The sequence below is a fragment of the Pyxicephalus adspersus genome, chromosome 2 (assembly GCF_032062135.1).
Source record: "Pyxicephalus adspersus chromosome 2, UCB_Pads_2.0, whole genome shotgun sequence".
Classification (NCBI taxonomy): Eukaryota; Metazoa; Chordata; class Amphibia; order Anura; family Pyxicephalidae; genus Pyxicephalus; species Pyxicephalus adspersus.
In genome coordinates, this window is record NC_092859.1 from 121,557,119 (window position 1) to 121,575,042 (window position 17,924).

The following is a 17,924-nucleotide window of genomic DNA, read 5'->3' on the forward strand; positions in this document are numbered from 1 at the left end:
CATGGGTAAAAGTTGAAAACGCCTAAGGTTTTATTTTTTTGTAAAATTCAACTTTGATTTGGTCTTGAAAGTCAAACTTTTAAGCTGAACTAAGGTTTCTACTCTCATCAAGATAGGCAAAGATCCGGAACCCAGAGGAAAACTTGGCACGGGGGTTTGAATTTAATTTTTCATTAATAATTTTCTTTACTGATAAAAAAATGAGAAATAAGAACAAGAGAAAAATATTTCTATTAGAATGCAACTCAAGATTTTTATTGTTGCTAGTCTAACTAAACTATTATTCTGCACAGTTTATTATGGAATATACTGCCTAGATTGTATTGTGTCAGAATGACAGCTAAGAGCTGCATTTGGTCACAGATAACAATTCACTGATTATTAAATATTGTAACCTTTTAATTGCACTTTAAATGAGCTTATGATTATGCTGTATTGTGTAAGTCTCTGTGGATTTCCACTTTCATAAGGCCATTTTTAGTAGAAATGTAATCTAATTTAATTTTTCTATTGCTTTGTTATCTTTTATTTGCAACATGTTGACTCCATCTAATTAAAAAAGAATAGAAACTGTACCCTATATGCAAATGAAAATATAAATACTTAGATTTGCTCAGAAAACATTATCTATGGCTCACATAAGCCTGAAATACAAATTACTTGTGGCAGCTAAGCATGTTGACATACATTCATACAATTTCTGCTGATGTGCATTTGAACTCATAGAAAATAATGCTTGGATGGTTTCAATGGAGGTGTAAATTCACATATCTATTTAAAAATAGGTATTATCATCCTTAGCAAATTATCTATAGCCAAGACTGGATTTTGTGGACACCAATATAATTCTGTTTTCAAACTAGTCTTGATTTCTAAAAGAAAAATATATATATATATATATACTGTATAATGAATCAGCTATCTTTTTATGCATTAAATTAACCTATTTTTATTTTTTATACATTAAAATAGTGTACACATAGTTACTACAATATTAGGATATTTTAACTGAATACTAGAACCACACATGATAAATTACTAAAAAAACAAATAAACAGAAATGCTTCTGCTTGAAATAGATTAAGTTCAAGTACAATAAACAATGAAAGAATGGGAAAAAAGAAGCATAGAGCAGGCTCAGAAATAAACTTACTGCAGTGGTCCTGATGAGATAATGGCATCACTGTGTATTTTATGAAACACTTTATTTTGAATGATGCAGTGGATGTCATTACACATATAACATAATTGATTTATGTATGTGTAAAGTGTCTCATGTTTCAAGTGTAAACGGATGCTTTAATCTCAATTCACATTTTTGTAAAACATTTGTACAATGTAACAAATTCTTAGCCTTAAGTAATTGATCCCATTTGAGGGTACCTGAATATTTATATATGGATATATGGATCAAGGACTTCTCAGAAAGATTACTTTTTAAATATTAAAAACATAAATTTGACCTCCATTTAAATCTCACTTTAAATCTGTGAATAAACACATATCTAAAATGTGTGTATGAATCTATTAGACACCAAATTAGATCATATAAGGTTCACAAAGCTAAAAAGACACATTTGATCAAATAGGAGATGCATTGTTTGTTTGTTGTCCCCTCAGTCATCCCTAAATTTTGCAGCACTGTCTCAAGTTGGCACTACAATTCTGGAGTTCCACGGATCCTGGCTGTGTTCTGCAGCACCAACATTTGTTTCTGTTCTCAGCTACTGCAATGTTCATAATCTATGGATGGTGTGACCTGTCTGACAGCCTCAACTTAGTCCTGACAGCAGAAAGAAAGTGACCATCAATGCCTATTCTTCTACTTTTGGACACCATTTTTCTCCCACACTCCAAACAAGGAATTGTTTTTCCTCCCCACCAAGCACCATGGTTCTTTCCAACCCACTTGGGCACTGTTCTTCCCCCAAAGGTAATTTTTTTTCCTTCCATAGGCCAGCTTGGCATTATTGCCCCCTAATATTCCCTCCACTCCCTACTAGCCATTATTTTGTTCTCACCCTCAAAATATGTCGTATCAGACTCTATTTAACTAAACTCCTATCAGCCATACCCAGTATTCAGCACAATTTAGTTTTATGTTATAATTTTTTCTGGAAAATATTATTCTGGTTTATAGGGATTGTAACGCCTTCTAAATCTAGAATTAACCAGAATAATTACCATTAAGGACACTCTCCAAACCTTCAAACCAGGGAATGTTTAAGGGAATGTTAAAATACATGTTTTATATATAGAGTCCTAAATACTCCCAAGGTTTTGGTTTCATTCTATTCAAGAAAAAAGGAACCCAGGTCTGTGTGTTTTCTTATACTGATATTAGGTTACTATTTGAAATTGCCATTTTAAGGTCTTATAAACCAGCAGCCGCCAACCAATGATCTGCGGATCTGGCCAGTGCACCCTCGAGCAGGGTCAGGAAAAGGCCCTGCTGGGGGGACGCACTGGCCAGAGCCGCGGACCATGTCTCCTGGAGACATCGCAGGCTCAGGGAGGTGGGCGGGTTGTGTCTCTAGATCTCCAATTGCAGGCAGAGTCCCCAAGAATCAAAAAAATAAGTTAAAATAGGTTGTCCAGCTAGACTTCTTCAATAAAAAGAAATGAAATGCTGTTTAAAAAAATATAGGTACACAATATACTTTAAAAAATTGTGAATACATGAATACTTTGTTACTTCCAACTCTATATCTGATTTGCACTTTCATAAGTATATTTAAATTTTTTACTTTCTCTAAATCATATGTTACCTGCAGTTGTTCATCCCAATTGTTCCCAACAGTTCTCCCCTATTGTATGTAAATGGAAATTTAGCAAAGCTATGTGGAAGAAATCTTCAGGGTGTAAAAGGGTTTGTTTAGCTTTAGGTATGGACAAACCAAAGATGAGAGGCAATTCTTCGAGTAAGAAACTGATGAAACATACGTCGGACGTTTGTGTTCCTTAAACTGTAGATGAGCGGATTCAGCATGGGAATAACCATTGTATAAAATATAGAAGCCACCACTTCTTGACGGATCATGACACCACCACTTGGGTGAAGGTAATTAAATAACACGGTGCCAAAAAATAAAGTGACACAAGCTAGATGGGAAGCACATGTAGAGAAGGCTTTTCTCTTTCCTTGAGACGATGGGATTTTAATAACTGTGATTGCGATCCAAAGGTAAGATGTTACAATAATGAAAAGTGAACCTCCTCCAATGATAGCAGCAGATACAGAGATGATTATCTCATTTAATGTTGTTTTAGAACATGACAATCTTATTAAAGGAAGAGCATCACAGATAAAATGATCAATAATGTTCGAACCACAGAAGTTTAAGCTAAATGTAAAGCCTGTTTGGATAGCAGCTTGAATTGTAGCAAAGATACAGGAAGTGGCAAATAGTATGTTGCAGGTTTGTAGTGTCATAATTGTTCCATAGTACAAGGGATTGCAGATGGCTAAATAACGGTCATATGCCATCACGCCAAAAAGAAGACACTCAGTAGACCCCAATGACGAAAACATGAAAAGTTGAACTGCACAGCCAGCGCCTGATATGTATGTGCTATGTGTAAGTAAATGAACCATAGTGTTAGGTACCACCACAGAAGCATAACATATATCAATAAATGCTAAATGGCTCAAGAAAGTGTACATAGGTGTATGAAGGCTGAATGTAAAATGAATAATTAATAAGATACCAACATTTCCCATCACTATAACAAAGTAAATCAGAAGAAACACAATAAAAAGCACAAGCTGAAGGTGGGGATCATGAGTGAGACCCAGAAGAAGAAATTCAGTAGACGTTGAGTAGTTCCCAGTGCTCCTCACTACTGAGAATGGAATCATTTGCTATATAGATAAAAAAAAGGAATTCGATTATTTATCGCTTCTTTTAAACTAAGTGCTATTATTTTGCACAGCTGATGATGGAAAATTCTGCCTACATAATAATTTGTTATTTCCTTCTATAGTCAAGTTGACAGCAAATAAATTGTTCTTAGTCACAAATCTGATTCATTTCTAAGCTACCAATATCTGTGTTACCTTGTGTTACCTTGTTCCCTTGATGCACATTTAAGCATGTTAAAAAGCTAAGATTCACCGTTTATAGGACAGATTAACTTCTCATCAACATCTATATCTCCATCATCAGACACAGCCAATATACACCACTGCTTTCACTCTTCTAAAATATTTAATTTTATCACCCATATTGGATCAATTTATCACCTTTAAAATCAAAGTCTTTCTATCAACTGAGGAGGTTTGGCAAAACACGTCAGGTAAAACAGAGACATTAAAATTTGTTGAGTTTATTATTTTGAATGTATTTGTTTTTTGTTCACTTAATATGTAAACCATTTGTATATTATCATCAGGAATACTGTGTCTAGAGAATACACATCTAGTACAATAGATCTCTGTTAAAAAATTATATTTTTATTCATATAATATTTCAAGCGCATGAATAAACACAATTACACTTATACAAAAATACTGCCCTAAAAAGCCTGCTTTTTCTTTCCCCTCCTTATGGTTATTTTACTTCAGGCCTGGCAAATGCATTAGCTCTCTAGTATTCCTATTAGCGAACAATCTCAACTCCTTATGTACCATTTTAATTAAATTACACCTTTTATATATCTCATAAACCTGTAATTTATTCTAATATTAAACTAGAAAAAATCACATATTAAATATCAGTTATACATGTCCAATATCTTTTCAGTCTCAATTTTAACTCATTTTGCATAATCTGCCACTTTAGGAATTGTGAGACTAATTTCAAAATTTAAAATGAAAAATCTCATTCATTAAATCAATCAATTGATTCAGCTGCTATAAAACAGGTGGTGGCAGATTTCTTGATGGAATCAGGTGAATAGTGTTCATACTTGCATACAGCTTTGAATAGGTTTTCCTTACCTTAAATGAATATCATGGGTGATTTATTTCCCCACCTCCAAACTTGTCTCCAGGTAACAAAGTCTTTCTTTTCATCTTCGGAGTCACCCTATCTCTACATCCAGGGCTGTGAGTTGGTCATATACAAGTATGAACACTATTCACCTGGTTCCATCAAGAAATCAGTCTCAGTTCCTGAAGATTCTGGAAGGGGATTTGGGGTCTGCTACATAGTAACCCATGATGGAGGCTGCACATATATAATAGATAGACCTCATGTCTTCTTATCCCAAGTGCTGTCAATGAGTGTTTGGTGGTCAGGAGAATGGAGCTACATACTGTTTGCTCAAGGTTTTAGAGATTTTAGGCACCCAGCTCAAACTAGATCAATATGCAAAGCAAGCATTTTCCTATTTGAACATTTTATTTGTATTATACTATATATACAAGTATCCAATGACATTTTTGACCTACAAATGCCTTTAGAAAGCAAATCTCTGTTATACTCAGGTCACACCAGTAGACGATACTGTTTCTCCATTGTATAACAAACTTGTCATTTGAGAAAATATTAGCCCATTTGAATTTTTTAAATAAATGTTTTACAAATAATACACCATGGGTGTGTACATATTTATTCACATGTACACATTTTACCTTAATGTTATTTCTTTCAGTTACTGTTTTGAATGTTAGTAGTGGTGCAGCATTTTGTGTTTATACTTGAGTAATAGTTTAATCCATGAAATTTATTTTAGGAGGTGCAGTTATCCTTAACAATGCAGTACAAACAAATATTTCATAACCTAAATACATAACATTTATCTAGGTTCTGACACAAAGGGCCTAAAAAATGAAAGCTCAACATCTGGAGAAGATAGATTATCGTAAGTGAGCCTGGGTAATCCAGCAAACCTGGAATGAACTTCTTAAAAGCATGTACTATTTTTTGGCAAATGTTTTCAATCCAGGACCAGATCTATTCTAGTTTTGCTGGATCACCCAAATTTATATTAGTCTATATTTTCCTGTCTTGGAAAGCTTTAATGAAACAAGCCCAAAGTGTTAAGCTGCAAATATAAGTTGCATTATTTTTTATATTTTTTATTTATATATATGAAATATATAGGTTGACATATTTATGTATATAAATATTTATCTTGTCTCCTAGCTGCAATATTCCTTTATTGTTCTGGAAGTTTTTAAAGTCATGTATACCAACACCAACAGACCTTTGCTCTTGCATTTAAAGACAGCACCAGAAATCATTAAGTAATGAATGTGCTCTGTAATAATTTTTACTTGCACCTCCAGTTGTACCAGGTAACAACAAAAAAAAAAAACAAACTTAGAAACATTTTAGAAACAAAAACTACATTTCTTCAGTCTTTTTATGAAGCCGTGAATCTGACATTCACCAAACATTCTCTGGTGCAGAATCTTACAGGTACTTTAATAACATAATAATTAATACTTTTTCAATAACAATTATATATTCACCACCAGAGAATGTCAGGAGAATGCAGGATTCACTGCTTTCTTTGTTTTCTGCCTTTTAATCCTGGCTAGAGCTGTCAATATTTCTATAGATATGTATTGTTCTGCATATGAATAATTAAAAATGTTTTTTTATACATTAATAATAGTCTTTTGAGTATATCCAACACAACATTAAGCACTGTTACAAAATACCTCCAATAGGATGACAACGGGAATGCAAAGTATTACATGTTGTGACAATTGTATTATTTAAACATTGTAAAGACCCTGGTGTATAGCTCCCCTGATAAGACCTTTATCTAATTATTGCTAAAAACAAGTAATCTCTAATGACTGATGGTAGTATTCTGCTTTTAATAGTATGTTAAATATTGAATGACCTATTATATTATTCATTATTATATTATATTACATTATTCATTTTTTGTAGGATAGTTTAACACTTTCTGTACAGATTACTGTATGCAGTATAGCACTGGTTATTATGTTGTTTCCAGTTAATGTACAGAATATTTAGGAACCACAGACTGCAAAACTGATTAATTTAATATAATATAGCAGTGCCAAAGCTTAGCTGTCAAATATAGTACAGGTCTTCTCATCATTTGTAAAGCAGTTATAAATGCAAATACTAAAATATCATATACGTTATAATATGTTAAAATATTTATTAAAGGTCATTTCACTGGTGATAAAAGTCATTCTGAAGGTTCCTACTTTTATAAATTGAGAATGTTCTGTCTCTGTTTCCAGATTCTGCTCATGTGTTGTCACCCTTTCATACGCAGTTCTGATGGAAAATATATTTTGCAGGCATGCCTTAGTGTTTGCATGTAGATGAAGTGTCTGCAAGGAGGCTACAAAGTCATCCACAGCTGTAAGATGCAACACAGAATAAAACTGAGGGACCATTAAGTGCCATTAGGGCAGCACAGTAGCTAAGACTTCTTGTCTCCCAGCACTATGTTTTAGGTAGGGATGGCCAAGTTTGATATATTTCTGTTAGATTCAACAAGTATTCACCGAAGAATCAAGGTGTTAATTTGCATTGGAATGCCACTCCTTAGTATCCAAGCGCTTTCAAATACAATAATTTTTGTCAAACAGAAACAATTCTTTAAATGTAACACTCTCATAAATTCACAATTTCCCCTCTATAAAAACCTATTGTAATACAATGTACAGGGGAAACGAGTGCAGAAAAAAAAGAAAATAATATACATAATTGTAACATTTATAACATGGAGCTTATGATATGTTAAAATTTGTGTTTTTGCTGTCATTTTAAAAGGAAATTTAAGCATGGGCTCCCTCCCCCATGCTAAAACCAGGTTATTTTATGGGCTTGGGACCTAGGGATCAGCTTGAATGTGTGTCTCCTCCTATCTATAAAGGAACCGCTGGAATCTGACAAAGAAATAAAGGGCAAAGAGTGATTAGCCCTATTCCCTTTTGTCAAAAACCAGACCCCTAGAGGGTGGCAAGTGCCATCATTGGGGGAGCAGGCCTTATCCCCACAATGTAACTCCTGTGTTGTGGAGGTCTGCTGGTGGGGAGCTTATTAGGAGTCTGGAAGCCACCTTTATTATGGGTTCCCAAAATATCTGCCCCCCCCACAGATATGCTGCCCTCCTCACAGGAGTACATAGTGTCCTTTACCTATTCCCACAATGGGTAAATAATCACCAGAAATAAACACAATGCATAACAGTAAAACACACACATTTTATTTTTAGATATCTTTGTTTATACTTTCCTTTTCAGGATCCAGTGATATCTTAATAGGATGCCATGATGATTAGCTTTGTGGTCTGCAAAATAGGGGCATGACAGGGGTGTGTCATTTACTTAAATATTTTGAGCTAGTGTTCCTCTTCCCCATCTGCCCCTATCGTTTCCCACACTGATAACAAATTTCATCAGTATTACTGATGGGGATTTATCTTCATTCCCTTATTTGAAAAATGTCTCCATGATAGAATAAGCGATGGGAAAGGGCCTATTACAAAGCTTTTGATAGCAGTAAATACATAACTGAATTTCCAATCCTTGCCTACTATGGCCAAACCAGGACATATACTTCAAAGAGATTTTGTCACCAACTCAAATAATGCAAGTAAAAGAACAGAAACATCATGTATTTAAATGCATTGTTATTTGCACAGTACATACATGTGTATACATGGGGCCTGATTTATTAAAGCTCTCCAAGGCTGGAGAGGATACACTTTCATCAGTGAAGCTGAGTGATTGCGCAAACCTGGAATGGATTTCCTAGCAACTGTTTTAAGTGCTTGGCCAAATTCATTCCATTGGATCACCCAGCTTCATTGATGAAAATGTATCCTCTCCAGCCTTGGAGAGCTTTAATAAATCAGGCCCATAGTTTTATGGGAAAATTAATGAAGAATCAGAGAATTATTTAACCCTATACACAACTAATTGCTAAATCTACTTACTATCATGTATTATCTAAGTAATTATTGAAAACCTTTTGGGAAAATTTATAAAAATGTCTCTGATGATTTATCACAGTTCTGATTTAAAGGATACTATTTTGTACTATATTACTATTACTATGATGCTAACGTTATTTATGTATGTTTGAAATTGTAGACCATATTAACCACGTATAACATGTCGCTGATGTACCGCTACCCCTGAGGAAGCCTAAAGGGTGAAACGCATATGGTAAAACAGTCTATACAAGCAAAAATCTACCTACAAGCAAAATATACAGCTGCATACATTTATACAATGCTGGATTATTACTGTTTAGTGCCCCCTTGGGCCTAAAATGTCATAAATGTCTTTCAGGACCACAACTTCAGTGTGGTCTACTTGATGAAAATTCTTGTATTGTCACATGAGATGTATCATTCAATACAAAACCATACTTTGCCAAAAAAATCCTCCTTTTCTCTGATTCTTCATTAGCTTTAGTAATAAGGGTTAGCAATATTCAGTCCGTGAGCACATTACAAACACTTAATTAAAACCACCACAAACTCCTATCTATTCACTTTATGGGGAGATTGTTGCTAAATCAATGGTCTGGTGATGGGGTGGTCAAAACAGAAAGTAAGGTGGACCAGATTACTAGATAAATTATTTCTAGATACCATTATTGTGTATGTAAAAATAAATAGCAAATTAACAATGAATAGAATTTAATAATACCCACTTGTCTAAATCCATGTGGAGCTCTAAATTTAGCATAGCCAATCACAAGACTACTGTTTAATTGGTTGTTTTATAAAAGCAATGAAATAACACTATACTAGACATAATTCTCCTATCTTCAGCATTGTTGGGTATTTTTTGAGTGTGAAAAAAAAAATGTTTGCTTCATTACAGATAGTATGTGACACAATGCTAAAGTAAACTGCATTCAAAATCTTCATTCTAGTAATTTGAGGGACTAAATTTGCCAAGCTGGGTAAGGAAGGTGTGTATGTTTGCCCCACCTTCACTGCACCGTAAAATACTGGTAAACAGACTTAATGATGAAATATATGACGAATCTCATATTACTTTTTTCTGCATCAAGTTACTACAGGACAGATGAGGATATTTCATTTCAAGGTAAGACCACCAACTACCAACAAATGAACTCCAGCCTTACTTTCAGTCTTGCACAGTTGTTCAGGCTTCTCCCCTATAATGAAATGGCATACTGTGGGTCCATGCATCAGAAGCTGATACTGCATTAGTACATGTACTTGGAATGCCCACTCTTCCAACCTGTCATACCCCACCAGGCATTGTTATATTTGCATACCTCCCCTGAAGAGCCGGTACTCTTCAGGTACTGAAGAAAGGTGCTGTATTTTCAGGAAGCTACATACAGATGGCCCCCCTCCAGCTATAATCACCTTGCACTGCATAAAGAATCTCAAAACCCCTATGATATTGTCACTGGGTCTAAAATAATATATGGGACAAAAACAGAAACTTTTGAACATAGATATCGTATTAGAGTATTATTAGAGAAAGTATTAAAAAAGGTTAAGTTAAAGCAGGTAAAACTTCAGCATGCTAAAGTTCCCTCCCAACTCAAATTATCATTTGATAATACTCCTAATTTATATGTACTCCTTTATATAGAGAGAACATACTGTACAATCCCTTAGTCAATTTTATTTTTTAAATTTTAAGGCAAGAAATACATCAATACATAAATACATAGGGCAAGTTGCAGAAAACCATGAATTTAAGGAACAGTACACATGTAACAGAATTTATCCTGTCTGGTCTCTCCTCTGACCCAAACCTCCAGCTCCCTCTCTTTCTACTCTGTTTATTAGTATATCTGGTGACTCTGCTGGGAAACTTTATGATTGTTTTGGTAATTCTGATGACTCCCATTCTTCAAACACCAATGTACACTTTCATCATGAACTTATCCCTTGTAGATATAATGTATTCATCAGTCATTACCCCCAATGCTATAGCCAATATCTTCTCTGTAAACAAGACAATTACTATTACTGGATGTGCTACACAAATGTTTTTCTTCATTGATCTTGGAAGTTCAGAAGCCATGTTACTGGCTGTCATGGCCTATGATCGCTATTTAGCCATATGTAAACCACTGTATTATGCAATGCTAGTCAACAGAGCAGCCTGTTTTCAGCTACTCATCTTTGTATATACAACAGGATTTGTGAATTCATTCATACACACATGTTGTACATTTGCATTACCATTTTGCAAGTCAAATAAAATAAATCATTTCTTTTGTGATTTTAATCCTATTTTGAAATTGTCATGCAAAGATACATTCGTTAATCAAGTTTTGGCATTCGTTGTTGCTGGATCTATTGAAGTGGGCTCTTTCATGTGTATAATAATGTCATATATTTGTATTTTAAGTGCTTTATGTATAATTGGCTCTTCTAGAAGAAGCAAGTCACTGTCCACTTGTGTCTCTCACTTTACCTGTGTAGCATTGTTCTACTGCCCACTTTTCTTTATGTATTTACGTCCAAATTCTGCCTACTCAGTAGACAAGGACTGGGTGGTGTCTGTGTTCTATACAATGATCATACCAATGTTAAATCCCATCATCTACAGTCTAAGGAACCAAGATGTAAAGCAAGCTCTGACTAAACTGATGCCAACCTAAAGAATTTTGTCAGCCTGGTATACATATAGGTTTTGCAGACCCTTATGTATGGCTTGATTTCTTAAAAAATGAGCTTGGTATGTTGCTTGTTATTTTAGGGCCACCACACACATATCAATATGATCATTTAGGCAATCAATGGATACAACTAAAATTATCTAACTGAAAAAAAATTATTAACCACTCGTAATACAATCAGTTTTTATCTACTAGACTCCTAATCTATTTTGACTCTGAATAGTTGTTTGGGTATGATGGCATTTTATTTCATGGAACGATCAAAGGAAAGTCTCCATGCGGTTTCTGAAAAGAAATATTTAGCATGCTTAAACAATATTTTTAATTAATGGTATTTTATTTATGACTGTGTATTACATTAAATCTCAAACAAGGTTGTAAGAGGAGTTATTCTTTCAATATTGGGACATGTGCTATTCAATCTGTGGTATATTTGCTGCATTTTCCAACTAAGTACTCTACAACAGGGGTGCGCAACAGGTGGATTGCGATCTACAGGTAGGTAGCAAAAGCAACACGAGGCCTGCCTTTCAAAATGAACTCTATCGCGCACAGGAGTTATTAGGTCCAGGTTTTTATTGTTGGTAGATCATTCTCACTTGGTCGTTTTAAAAGTAGCTTGCAAGCCAAAAAAAGTGTGGGCACCCCTGCCCTACAACAAAGTGTCATTTTTGCGATTTATTTTCTAATTGTAACAGTGTATTTACATCCAAGGTCTAACTATCTTAGGCTTAGTCTACATTTTCCCCAGACGTTTTCCCCAGCATTTAACCTGAGGCTTTAAAGGCCCATGTTTGAAATTCCCATGCATTGTAATAGGCTAATCTACACCAGGATGTTTCCTTGAGGCACGTTTTTAAACTGTATAGGGAATGTTCCTTGCAATGTTTTAAAAAGTAAATGCAGGGAAAAATTGTGGGAAAATGTTTGAAATTGCTCTCATTGAATTCAATGGAGGCTTTTACAAGTGTTTTTAAGCTTTTTATGAAAGCTTCCATTGGAAACAATGGGGGCTTTTTTTAATTGTTTTAAGCAGGACTTTGGAATCTGGAGACCCCCTAAGGAGACTTCCAGATCTCCGCCACCCCACCCTGAGGAATGAGTACAGGGCTACATTAAACCCTTACTTATTCCCTGAAAGGGTTAAAATATGTGTAAAAAGAGGAGGCTTAAATGTTAAAGAATTTTATTTAATGTGTGTGTTTTGTGTAAAGCAAACTTTTTTTTTACAGGTGAGAGGATGATTTCCACGGCAGCATTCATGACATGAGCACAGCCGTGGGACTCCTGACAGTGTGTGATCCCTGGGCACTAGAGGGCAAATGAGGACAAGTCTCCCAATTCACCTCTAGTGCTCTGTGATTGGCTGGGGAAAGGGAAACCCCGATGATGCTTGAGCCGTCATCAGGGTTTTCCTTTTCTCAGTAATACAGCACTAGACTTGAGTGGGAATTCAACTCTAGTGCTGATTGGCTGAAAAAAGGAAACCCTGATGATGGCTTTCCTCGGTCATCAGGGAGCGGAGCAATCAGCGTAGCTCTGCTATGCTGACACCTCTGCTCTTCTAAATGCCCCCGCAGCCCTAGCAGAACTGTAGCATGTGTTCTTGGATACAGAACACATGTCACAGCTCCTCTAGGCCTGTGGGAGCAATCAAGAAAACAAACTGTCAGCATGGCAAAGCCCTGCTGATTGCTCCACTCCGTGATTGGCTGAGGAAAGGGAAACCCTGATGACGGCTCAGGCATCATCAGGGTTTCCCTTTTCTTAGCCAATCAGCACTAGACTTAAATGGGAAGACTTGGCTGAGGAAAGGGAAACCCTGATGATGGCTCAAGCATCATCAGGATTTCCCTTTCCTGAGCCAATCACGGAGCACTAGAGGTGAATGGGGAGACTTGCCCTCATTTGCCCTCCAGTGCCCGGGGATCACACACTGTCAGGAGTCCCACGGTTGTGCACGTGTCATGAATGCAGCTGTAAAAAAAAAAGTTTAGGTTATACAAAACACACACATTCAATAAAATACTTTAACGTTAAAGCCTCGTCCTATTCTAGTTTGGTGAACCTCCACTGATTTCCAAGAGACCTGCGCAGAAGCCACACTAGTTTGTCCTAAGCATGTAGATAAAAAGGACATCATCTCTGAAAAATACCCAACTAATTATGACGTTGTGTATCATGTATATGGATTTTTATCTATTAGGGCTATGAATGGAATGAAAGATGTTGGCCTGTCTGATGGAACCATAGCATACCAAACACTTGCTAAAGATAAACCACTCAGTAGACCTCCCAGTGGAAACATCTTCAAATGAGGTATTCCAGCGGCATTTACGCGTTTCGAATAACAATTCATTCTTAGTACATTTAATCAGGATACATATTCATTATCTATCTATGTTAAGCATAACACTATTCTGTTCATATTTGAATTGACAATAATTTATCACAATAAAAAAGAACAAAAAGGAAAATTCTAATAAACTTACATCAAGTACTGAGTGCAAGTGGCCGTTTGTGTACTTTTTTCTCATAAGATGTTAAACTAAGGCACGGCGAGACGCAAGGAGGATTGTCTTTTCAATGTGATAGCCTAAATAGCAATGATTAAAAATAGTAAGAAGGGAAACGTATGTCAATTTTTATTTTTTATTTTGAATAATTTATTTCCAATCCTTTATATCTGCTTCTATATTAATTAATAGACCTTAATATGGTTACAATATATCAGTTTAGTTAGTTGTTCGTCTAAAAAATCAACTTCATTTTGATTTTCTTCCCAAACTATTTAAGATAATGCCTTAAGGGGTTCCGAAATTGATCTTCTTGCTGCAATCTTTTTTATTTCCATAAATTGCTTTCAGTAAATAGTAATTAGATAAGTATATCATATTGATACCATAAATAGCCCCTGGAGCCTCCCTATCTTCCATAACTAAATAATTCACATAAAGAAGAGGTGTCCTCATAGATTGTTGTGACCCATATCATTGTCCCATTTCCCCTCATAAAAAGGTGGGGAAAAATCCATTGCCATTAAGGCTATCAAGTTTCCCAAATTTAATACTTTTTAATACGCTTATAATTAGGTTAAGTGCACACCCAGTGTGAAAAAATAATCAAATTATTAAAACACTCACTCTTTTTAAGGGAGGACAACTCTTTAAATCCTCCTATCTCCCTGTTATATATCAAAAAACAACTAAAAAAAATAATATAATTAGTTGCAACCAGACAGGATTTTTACAAATAATCCAATAATGTTCCTAATAGTATCCAAAACTCTTTTCTTGGGCGAAATAGTCACCACCATAGAAAGATTGGTGTCCATTGCCGTACACTTCTTTTATATAAGTGTTTCCATGCCTTTCACAGAAAAATGTAATCTAATAGGCCTTCGGGTGCAAATCTTTCCTAATATAAAAAATGTTACTGTAATTGAATATGAATGGGAGAAAATGTTAAAAGGATGTACACAACAATTGATGTCCCTGTTAGTGAAATACCATTCCATGGACCTAAGAGAAACTGAGATAGAACTTGATAAAATATATGGAGAATCTTCTGAAATAATTTCATCGGAACCATTTGGGGAAAAAAATGCAGAGATTCAGGATTACCTGCAAAGATTTATTTCTCAGTTAGTATCTAATGAAGAACAACAGTTTCTGAAAGACCAACAGGCTTTTCTCATGGGTCGAGCATATAGATGGACATTCAATTCTAAAGTAAATAATTATAAGAAAAGAATATATCAAAATGAAACGAATGAAGAAATGACAGATGAAAGTAGTTCCAAATTCTCACAAGCATCACACATGAGTAGATATACTAGAGGACCCAGATAAGGTACTAAGAGAAACACAAATGCAACTTCACCACAACAGACCCAGAAATCCAAAAAACAATATCACAACCAGTCCAGGGGGAAAACCCCATGAACATTTAGTAACACTACACAAAACTCATCACAACCTACCACTTATTCAAGTTCTAACACTGCTTTCATTAAAGTTATGGCTTGTTCAAGAACCCCTGTTATCACTGATACTTTGAGGGTTCCTGACTCAGGAACTGCCCCATTACAAACAGTTAAATCACTACCTTCCACTCCTTTCTTAGGGAACACTGCACATTTAGTGGCACAAGTACAAGGGTCAATGGGGAATTATGTGTACAAGATTCAAAGTCTCAACATCTGAGTGTAATTAATCTGTCCATGTTCTCTCTCAGAGATAAAGAACTTGAGATCCTTAAGTTGGGCCTAAGCTTTCGCCCATCTAACAGCTTTGATAAATTTGAATTTATAAAGGACCTGCATCTTTTTTGTAGAAAACTCTTTTATAAGGTTCTCCATGACAAAGATTCAGGTCCTAGTGAACAAACTACTTTAAACAATGAAGGCTATGGTATACCAGACTTAAAAGACCCTTATGCAACTATGGGAAGAAAGCAATGTAGAAAATATAGTAGAAGAAGGACCCCTGCTTGAGGATGCATCGGGAATTAGCTCAGTAGAATCATTTGCAAATATAAGTTTGAAATAAAAAAATGTCCTAGACTTAGGTCAAAATCCAGCAATTACATCACCTTTTAATGATGGTGTGATAAACGAAAAAATCTTTGACTATTTGAATAAAAGAAACCCAAGATTACCAACCATCTACTCCCCAAGATTCATAAAAAAGCCCAGATCATCCCATTGTCTCAGGAATAGGCAGAATTTTGTCCGATGCCAGTCGATTGGTCGATGAATATTTACAACCTTTTGTGTTTAGTTTACCCTCCTATCTAACGGATACCCCAGATCTTTTCAGGGCGCTTGAGGGTCTAACAATACGGGATAATACTTTGTTGGTGGCACTAGATATTGAGGCACTTTACTGAAGTATACCCCACAACAAAAGGTTACTAGTTATTAATGAAATTTTGGCTACAATTAATCGGGATCATTGGCAACAGAATCATTTTATTCTATTTCTATTTGAGTATATCCTTACAAGAAATGTGTTTACGTTCGCAGATAAGACCTCCCTCCAGATACAGGAGGTAGCAATGGGGACCTGTTGTGCCCCCACATATGCCAACCTGTATCTGGGGGGATGGGAAAGGGAGCTCCTCCCGGATTAGTCCTTGTCAATGTATTTCCACCACATCTTATTCTGGCGTAGGTACATTGACAATGTCCTAATCTTTTGGCAGGGCCCCAAAGTTTCACTTTAGGTTACACAATGCAATCAAGTGCATCTTCCATTCTTTTCCTGGATGTTCAAATACAAATTATTGGCGATTTAACCATTTCGTCTAATCTATATCGTAAACCTACGACCAGGAATACTGTTTTGTCGGCCTCTAGTGCACATCCCACACCAGTAATTAGAAGCATCCCGTTCTCTCAATATTTGAGACTGAAAGGTAACTGTTCTATTGAACAAGATTTTGAAAAGGCATCGAAGGACCTTCAGCTGAGATTACTCAATAGAGGGTACAAAAAAAATGTTGAAAAAAGCATATCGAAAAATAAAGAATTGACAAAAATCGCAGATTCTATTTACTCAAATAAAACAAAAAACAAAATTTAGAAAAGGTTAGAATTATTACCAGGTTTTCTGATCAACACAAAATTCTAAGAAATGTATGTAGCCAGTTTTGGCCAACATTACTGTCAGACCCAAAGATTAGTAAACACTTTAATCCGTCTCCACAGATTACTTTCAGGAAGCTGCCGTCCCTTTGGGAAAAACTTGTCCACAGTCATTTCCAATAGAAATCTAAAAAGGATACCCAGCAGGATAAAGGCATCTTCTCTTGTGGGACTCATTGCCAATGTAAGTGGATACATAAGGCCAATGATAGAATTGGAATTCCAGTGAGTTTTTTACCAATTTTAAAGAAAAAATAACATGCAAATCCCAAGGAATATTATATCTAGCATTCTGTAGCTGCAAGTGCTTTTATGTAGACAAGACAATAATTTAGCAGGGGAATCTACGAGCATATACATGCTATCAATAATGGAAAAATAATAACTTCTTTGAGCCTACATATGGCCAAATATCATAACGTTAATGGAAATGAAATTTGCATCAGTGGGGTTGTCCCCCATCCCTTTGAGTGGCGGGCAATGACGCTGCCATACGAAGACCCTCGAGGCAGCAGAAGGAGGTAAGTATCTCGGGCTCCCGTAACGGATGCTGGATACATCCATCTTAGAGATTTTGCCTTTATGGAGTGCTAAATCATTGATAACTTATTCAATATATCCTTTTAAACTTAAGTACCCTGGGCTCTCGTTGTGGGTGGTGGATGCATTTATCTTGGAGACTCTCTACCCTTACTAGGTGAGCTTATATGTTT

The 17,924-nt window shown here is 35.6% G+C and overlaps 3 protein-coding genes across 5 annotated transcripts in view; 2 read left to right on the top strand and 1 right to left on the bottom strand.

Annotated features, from left to right (window-relative positions):
- Positions 1-17,924, top strand: part of LOC140322523 (olfactory receptor 5AR1-like) — a 63,141-nt gene that overhangs the window by 37,074 nt on the left and 8,143 nt on the right. The window lies entirely within an intron of this gene.
- LOC140324397 (olfactory receptor 5B21-like) lies at positions 1,295-11,618 on the top strand. Of its 3 annotated transcripts, XM_072402264.1 has the most exons (3): positions 4,380-6,241; positions 7,172-7,295; positions 9,035-11,618. In XM_072402264.1, exon 3 carries the CDS (start codon positions 10,626-10,628, stop codon positions 11,544-11,546), a length of 921 nt encoding a protein of 306 aa, XP_072258365.1. In that variant the 5' UTR covers positions 4,380-6,241; positions 7,172-7,295; positions 9,035-10,625; the 3' UTR covers positions 11,547-11,618. The 3 variants fall into 3 exon arrangements, with proteins under 3 accessions (XP_072258366.1, XP_072258365.1, XP_072258367.1); XM_072402265.1 differs by lacking the exons at positions 4,380-6,241; positions 7,172-7,295 and adding an exon at positions 1,295-1,933; XM_072402266.1 differs by lacking the exon at positions 7,172-7,295.
- On the bottom strand, positions 2,882-3,859 carry LOC140322522 (olfactory receptor 5J3-like). Its single transcript, XM_072399080.1, has one exon. The coding sequence runs from the start codon at positions 3,857-3,859 to the stop codon at positions 2,882-2,884; it is 978 nt and encodes a 325-aa protein (XP_072255181.1).

Bases quoted from the DNA above. Each gene is read 5' to 3' on its own strand.
- LOC140322522 (XM_072399080.1), bottom strand. From the start codon at position 3,859: ATGATTCCATTCTCAGTAGTGAGGAGCACTGGGAACTACTCAACGTCT.
- LOC140324397 (XM_072402265.1), top strand. From the start codon at position 10,626: ATGAATTTAAGGAACAGTACACATGTAACAGAATTTATCCTGTCTGGT.